At 36.6% G+C, this 8459-nt stretch overlaps 1 protein-coding gene across 1 annotated transcript; it reads right to left on the reverse strand.

Annotated features, from left to right (window-relative positions):
* Positions 1 to 6108: 6108 nt before the first annotated feature.
* LOC100949317 (olfactory receptor 5W2) lies at positions 6109 to 7038 on the reverse strand. Its single transcript, XM_003802396.1, has one exon. It carries the CDS (start codon positions 7036 to 7038, stop codon positions 6109 to 6111), a length of 930 nt encoding a protein of 309 aa, XP_003802444.1.
* Positions 7039 to 8459: the final 1421 nt, after the last annotated feature.

Raw genomic sequence — 8459 nt, forward strand, 5'->3', positions numbered from 1 at the left:
TTGTTATTTTTATTTGCCTTTTCTGTTGCTTTCAATAAGACTAGTCTACATTTCAGGGGCAAGTCAAAGAAATTAATATATTTATATTTTTAAAAAAGTGATTCTCAGTGACAATTTACATGACTATTCATAGTTCATTGCCATATTTTGGGGAATGACCGCAATATGAAAATGCCAGACATATTCCTGTGGGAGATATTATTAAGGCAAAGAGTTCAAATCTTCTGAGTAATTGCAAATAATTTTCCATCAGGTAAACTCAAGAAAGCAATATTTTTGTACTAGCCAAGAGCTTTACTGTCACTGTCCACTTCTCTGTTGTACATTTGGAGGAGGTAGAGTCATGCTGGGTCATCTTCTTCTGATTCCTTTCCAAATTCTATTTTTCCCTCAGGTTCTTCCTGTCTCCAGAGAGGTCCAATTTCCTCAGGCTGCACTCTATTTCAGCAGATTCCAAACTGTGACTTCATAATCAGGGCTGCTCTCCCATGTGGAGTCTAAGTCCCTCCCCCCATTATATCAGAGCATAGGTAGTAACATATTGCTGAAAACTGGATAGATTAAATTACCTTCCAAGGGATTTGCACTTTAATAGAAAAATGACTTGTTTTAATCATGGGGGGACAGATGAAAGGTAGAATTTAAGACAACAGGAACAAGTGAACAAATGTCTAAATAAAATTATCTGCAGGACTTTCCTGGCTTTGTTGATGCCCTTAAACATGACAGTACATGGAAAACTGGCTGCTTATAAAACTCTTTAGAAAATAGTTCCTTGGCCCTGAGTGATTTTCTGTTATTAAATAAATCGAGTGCATGATACTGGTATCATGGAAAACCAGGGTCACTAATCTTCCTCTTGCTAAAACAAGAAAAATCAGTGCCTGTGGATTACTGACATCTATGCTGTTCAAGCAAGGAAGCATACTTTTAGCAACATACAGGATAATTATTTAAAAAAATATTCTATGAGGGTTGTGTGCTTTATTAATTTTACAAGCATAGCTTGAGCATATATTATGTTTTAGAAACTATTAAAGATTTAAAAAGTAAAGACGAAACCCTGATAGTAAATAGCTTTTGTTTTGTGAAAACATTTTACACAACACAGACACACACATAACCAAGTGAAGTTTTCAGAAATAAAAACATTTCTGTGCCCAGAATCCAGAACGAAAAACAAAACACAATCAGCATTTCAGAGACAGTCTCTTGACCCTAATATAAATTGATGTTTAGTATAATATCTTGGCTTGATATGGTTAAAAAATTTAGAACTGAAAAAGCTCAGTCTGTATTATTTTACTTCTAAATTTTTATTCTTGTCTGTGTGGATTCCTTCCCCCAGGTTACGGGAGAGTCTTTTGTCCTGTTGCAGGTGGTGGTGGTTCATTCATTTACATTGTGTGCAGCATCTTAACCAACAAACATCCCACAGGCTCCTCACCAACCTCTAAAGAACGCTACTATGATCATCTCTGTGCAAGTTTTGTTGTCCATATTCCCTCAATTCTACTGGGTATAAAGCAAGGAGTGGAAATTTTTTGTGCCTTAAGGTTTGCATATGTCCCACTACGGTAGCTATTGCCAAACAGTTTTGCAAAGTTGAATCAACTCTGACATCTGCTACACACACGGACAAGCTGCAGTTGTTCCATATCAACACTGATGCTTGAAATGAATGTTATCAATCATTTTCACTGTAGTCATTTTAGGTGAGGCGGAGCACGACATTGAGCTTTTCATTTTTATTTACCTGAACAGTTGTATAACTACTCCTGTGACCTGTGTACTAACGGCTGGGTGCAGAAGGGAAGTCCAGTAACTGGGGATGTGTTTGAAAAGTACTTGGCCTGTCACAGCTCACTCACTCTAGCTGCTATCATTGTCTTTGTCCTTTAAGGTCAAAATAGTCTGGACACACAATGCAGTTCTTTTGTATTAAAACAAAGCCTCTTATTATTTTTGTCCTTGTTTTGTAATTTTTTACTTTTTATTTTAAAAAAATATTGCATGTCTAATAGTGTGGATAGGTTTAGATGATAATAGACTCATGTACACATAGATAGAAAATATGGCTCTGAGAAAAGGACCTTATAGATAATTTAGCATAATCCTGTCTATTTGGGGAGAGGAGTTAGTGCAGTCTAGTGAGGAAGGGTGACTTACTACAAATTTAGAGTGGCATTGTGTGCGTAGTTAATAGTACATTTCTAGAGAGAGATGTCTAGAGAGGTTGACAGCTGCTGCCTCTGGTTTTAACACAGGACCCCTCCCTTACCGGATCATTTAGTATTATGATAGCTCTATTTTAACAAGTGTAATCATACAATCTGTCACTGGGACGTAGCTCTCTCTTCACAGTATAATGTATACAGGGTAGACATAAACGTCATGTGCAATTTAAAATAGTTTAACATAGCAAATGCACATAAACTTCGGGGACACCCTGTATTTCCTAATCTACCATCGCTGTGTCATTGTTATGGTCGGCACCTCGGTGCCGAGGCTGAGGGCTGATAGAAGCATGCTCACAGGTTAACCCCTGGCACACTGTCACTGGTCATATCACATCTGCACAACACTTTCCATCAGTTGTAGGTGATGGTGTCCGGAGAAAGTGGTGCAGAAAAACAGAACGGAAGGGGATGGCAGTGATCAAGTTAGGATAGCGAGAACTGATTAAAGAGCTTCGACATACATTTCCCCTATTTTTGTGAATCCCAAGATGAAATGGTTAGTTCAGGCGATCTGCCCCAAATTCCCATTTAAGTTATGAATTGTCTAAACAATATGTCCAATAAGTAATTTTATTTGTGCAAATTCAAACATATGAAGCCTATAATTCATCAACTTTTTTTTTATATTTAGACATATATGTATTTACTAAGCTTAACATGCTGCCTGTATTGGGGCTGGAATTTCCTTTTAATTAGTTCACACCGAGTAGATGTTATTAAAAAGCCAACAGGCAGACCAAATTGATCTTCCCCTGACGTAACTATCTTATGGAAGGAGACATTGTTTATATCATGTACATCAGCAGCAATCCGCTGACCCTCCAATGTGTCTGAACTTTACTAATAATTCAAATGACGTTTTCTGCCCTACTGCTGCTCATAAGAAAGATTAATAAAATATTGGTACATTGAGAACACGCGTGTGCCATAAGCAGAAACTTTAAAATCTGTTTTGTTTCATTTATTTATTTTTAAGAGGCAATCCTCATAGGTTTTTGCCATCACTGTGCTTTCCTCTAACCTGGTACAATGTGTCATGAATGCCTTCTTGAAAGGCATAGGAGGCTCCTGAGTGTTACTTTCATTCTGAAATGTTCTTCGAGAAGCACATTGTACAATGGTAGCTAGAAAACCTCACACATTTAGCTTGTTTTTAACTTGTACAATTTTAATGGGTAATAAAAGTGTCAATGATTTTTCAAATACGTGGGCATAGCCATGGTTTCTGAACAGGCTTTTGTCTGTGTTTTAACATCAAGAACTTGAGCAGAGCCAGATGAAGTCATTGAACATCAACAAAGCCCCCCAATGAAGGCTCCTTATTTTCTCTGTAATGAATCGGCACATCTTGATGGATTCAATGTCATAGTATCCACCACCATTTTATCTACGTTCATAAAACTAGAAAATGTACACTTAAAGCACATATCCTACACTTAGTTAATTATACTTTGATATATCTAACAAGCACTCAAGAATGATATACCGTGTGTTGATTTTTATGATTTGTTTATTTGAATATATAATACTCTTTATTTGTTGTTTTTTAATTTTTAGTTATTATAGGTACATAGTAGGTATATATATTGATGGTGTACATGTGATGTTTTAATATAGGCACTGTCTAATGATAAAATCAGGTAATTTGGGTGTCCATTGACTCAAGCATTTAACAATTCTTTGTGTTAAGATAGATTTTTTTATGTTCTTCTTAGCAAAGTATCTCAAGAATGGAAGAAAAAGTATCCAATGTAGTCAGCCCTACTTTGAAATTAATTTGTAGCTTTCATAGGAAAGCTATAACCCAATTATAGCCCAAAAATATGGAGAAAGGGAGGGGTGGGGGAGGGGAGGGGAGGGGGGAGGATGGGTGGAGGGAGGATGATTGGTGGGATCACGCCTATGGTTCATCTTACAAGGGTATATGTGCATCTTTCTAAATGTAGAATATAAAGGTCTTAACACAATAACTAAGAAAATCTAGAAGTCTATGCCAACCAATTTGATGAAAATATTTCAAATTGTATATAAAACCAGCACACTGTACCCCATGACTGCATTAATGTACACAGATATGATTTAATAAAAAAAAAGATAAATTTTTTTATTTTAAAAGTACAATAAATGGGGTGGTGCCAGTGGCTTAAAGGAGTAGGGCGCCAGCCCCATATACCAGAGGTGGTGGGTTCAAATCCAGCCCCAGCCAAAAACTGCAAAAAAAAGTACAATAAATGATTGCAGAGCATAGTCACCCTGTTGCACTATCTACTAATAAATTTTCTCACTCTCTCTAACTACATTTTTCTAACCATTGACATTTGCATCATTAACATCCCCCCTCTCTGTTAAACTTCTCAGCCTCTGGTTGTGTCTGAGAATGATGCAAGTGGTGAGGTGACGGGCGCACCACATGCAGCCTTTGAGACCCTTGAGTTCCACATTGGAGCCAATGGTTTGGTAAGTGGAAGAAGAATAGATAAAAGAAAGCCTTGAGGACAGTATGATTTATCGACCACAAAGATGAGCATTTAACCAGGGCTATGAAAGGGAAAAACGGGAAGAGAAGCTGAGTGGAAGTGACCGACTGCAAATCTGAGCACAAGGATGGGCTTTACTGAGGTTTTCACTTTGTTCTTGAATCCTTACATGTTGAGCTTCCTTTTCTCTAAGTGTTTCCTTCCCAGAACTTCTAATTCTCAGCCTCTCCATCTAGAATCCTTTCTGCTCCCCGCTTACCCATTGTATCTTTTTTTTTAAATTAAATCATAGCTGTGTACATTGATGCAATTATGGGGTACAATGTGCTGGTTTTATATACCATTTGAAATATTTTCATCAAACTGGTTAACGTAGCCTTCACTGCATTTTCTTAGTCATTATGTTAAAAAATTTATACTCTACACTTAGTAAATTCAACATGTACCCTTGTAAAATGCACCGTAATTGTGTTCCCACCAATTACCCATTATATCTCTATTCATTTTTGGATTTGGAACTAAATGTTGCCATAAAAAAAAATCTAAAAATCTAGGCCAGGTGCAGTGGCTCATGACTGTAATCCTAGCAGTCTGAGAGATTGAGGTGGGAGGATTGCTTGACCTCAGGAGTTGGCAATCAGCCTGACCGAGACCCTGTCTCTACTAAAAATAGAATAGAAAAATATAGCCAGGCATAGTAGTGGATGCCTAGAGTACCACATGCTCGGGAGGCTCAGGTAAGAGGATTGTTCAAGCCCCCAAATTTGAGTTTGCTGTGAGCACTCTCCCCACGGTGTCACAGGGAGACTTTGTCTTGAAAAAATAATAATAATAATAATAAAAGAAAGAAAGAAAAAGAAAAAGAAAAATATCTAAGACTGTTTTCTTCTCTGCATTCTAGTTACACATTTTGGGGATGCTTACAGTATTCTGCCCCTTGATTTCATTCCATTTTATAGTTGATTATGAATTATTTGTAAGTTTGGTCAATTAATGTTTCTAGTTTCCACTACATTATAAGAGTCATTAGTATAGAAACTAGTGGTTTCCCCATGAAATACAAAACACACAACAGTGAGTATGGAATGTACTAAATGCCTGATAATGCTTAGAAAAATTAATGCACAAAATAGACATCAAACAAATGAGGCAAAGTTTTCGAAACTGGAAAGTTTTCCAAAAATAGAATTTACCTTACTTAAATTGAAGACACATAATGAATTATGCATAATAAAGAAACTCCAAAATGTTGCTATTGTGCTTCATAAAATATATATTATATACAATTAAGATATTTGAGACCACTTGATATTATAAGATTTGAAGAAAAGAAGAGTGTGCATTTGTGCATGTTGAAATACACATTTATTTATAGCACATACGTTATTTATTTAAAACAAAATTTTATTTTTCACCTTTTCCAGGACCTCTTTCACATCCTTGTTGCGTAGGCTGTAAATGATAGGGTTCAGCATAGGGATGACAAGGGTGTAGAAAAGTGAAGTCATTTTGTCTTCATCTAGGGAGTAGGACGAACTTGGGCGGAAATACATGAAGAGCATGGTTCCCTGGAAAACTGCAACTGCAGTTAAGTGGGAAGCACATGTTGAGAACGCTTTGAATCTCCCTCCAGCAGAGCGAATCTTTAAGACTGATAGGATGATGTAACAATAAGAAATAAGAACTCCTGAAATGGTACTCAGTTCAATAAAACCAAAAACAGTGAATATCACCAACTCATTGACCTGTGTATCTGAGCAAGACAGTGAAAGGAGAGGGGGGATATCGCAGAAGAAATGATTAATCTCATTAGAGCCACAGAAACACAAGCGGAAGGACAGTGTGGTGTGTATCAAAGCATCCGCCGTTCCCACCAGGTAAACCCCAGCCATGAGTAGGGAGCACACCGGGCTGGACATGTTGACCGTGTAGAGCAAGGGGTTACTGATGGCCTTGTACCGATCAAAGGCCATCACTGCCAGCAGTAGACACTCAGAGTCGGCAAAGAGGCAGAAGATGAAGAATTGCAGAGCACAGCCAATCTTGGGAATTGGCTTGTTCTTGCCAAGTAGATCTATCAACATCTTGGGCCCGACTGCCGTGGAATAGCAAAGGTCACAGAAAGAGAGGTGGCTGAGGAAAGTGTACATAGGTGTGTGCAGCTGGCAATTCATTCTAATTAAAACGATCATCCCAAGGTTTGCCAGAAGATCTATGAGGTAGATAACAAGAAATGTGGCAAATAGTGTCACTTTGATTTCTGGGTTACTGGTAATTCCCAAAAGAAAGAATTCTGTTAATGAACAATTCCCCCCATCCATTCTTCTTTGTTCTTATTTTAAACTGTTATGAAACAAACAAACAAAAAAAAATCATCAAGAGAATGATAAGTTATGGTTTGAATTTTCTGGATATCCCCTCAAAAAAATTATCTGGAAAGTAGAACATAATTTGTTTCAGTAAATTTTCCTCTTTACCCTCAGAAAATATGTTAGTCAAGGGTCACTTTTAAAGAGAAATGATCTTGTAAAAACAAAACAACTAAAAAAGGTCTCATGTAGGAAGTTGACATAGATTGATTTTAAATTTATATGTAATTATTCCTGAGATATTTGATTTGTCTTGGCCTCCATGGCCAATCTCAGACAGTTGATTTCGATAAACTAAAAATTCATTCCAGATTCAAAATACTATGAGAGAAACACCAAAGTCAGGAAGGCAAACGCAGAAGATGTAAGACTGAGCATTTTATATGACAAATTGCATTATCCAAGAAATATACTTTATTTTATCATGCACAATGATATTGCATATTATTGGTTAATAAAACTGTTATCATACTCTGTTGGGTGTGGTGTCTTCAAAGTTTGCTGAAAACTGAAACATCCTTTATCTAACTATTCTATCACTCCTCATCACTTCTTTGCAACAACATTTATCACCCCACGTAAGACTCATCTGGTTCCAAAAGGCAAATTCTTTGAAAAACTAGAAAGAAGTAATGAAATGAAGTGAGAACAACAGACTATAATATGTGCATCAGTACAATTGTACATATTATGTACAATGTGTAATGTGTACATAAAAGCTTACCTTTGGCCTTTAAATTGACTTCTCTTATTAAAATCATTCAGCCATAAGAAATATGGAGACTTCATATCTTTTGTATTTACCTGGATAGAGTCAAGAACACTCTCCTTAATAAAGTATCTCAAGAATGGAAAGCAAGTATCTCATGCACTGGGTACTATGTGGAAATTAGTAAATAAACAACTACAGGTCCACAGGAAAGGAAGAGCATGATTAAATTCAAGTAGGTGGGATGGAGCGATGAGGATTGGAGGGGGTTTGGTAAGTTCCCAACTAATGGGTACAGTGTAGGTGTATACTGGCTCACCTCCTGAGTGCAGGGTTCAACTACCACTCAGACTTTTTCTAATAAATGCAAACAATGTAGCGTAATCATATGTATCCTTATGATAATTCAACATTTACTCTTAAATTTCCATGTATGATAAATAATAACACAGTTACTTTCTAAAAGTAATGATTTATTTATTAGTTTTGATTAAACTATAAAAAAGTAAAATCTGTAAAATCTTTCTATCTTTATAAATGAAAGATGAGGTCAGTTAAGCTCATAAAGCCCTAACGACAAAAGTACCATTGACCATTAAACTGCAGAGCTGAAGATTAAATAGGCATAGCATTTACTTACGAATCCCTCAATAATCTCTACTTT

Source organism: Otolemur garnettii, unplaced genomic scaffold (assembly GCF_000181295.1).
Source record: "Otolemur garnettii isolate 467f Iridium unplaced genomic scaffold, OtoGar3 scaffold00247, whole genome shotgun sequence".
Taxonomy (NCBI): Eukaryota; Metazoa; Chordata; class Mammalia; order Primates; family Galagidae; genus Otolemur; species Otolemur garnettii.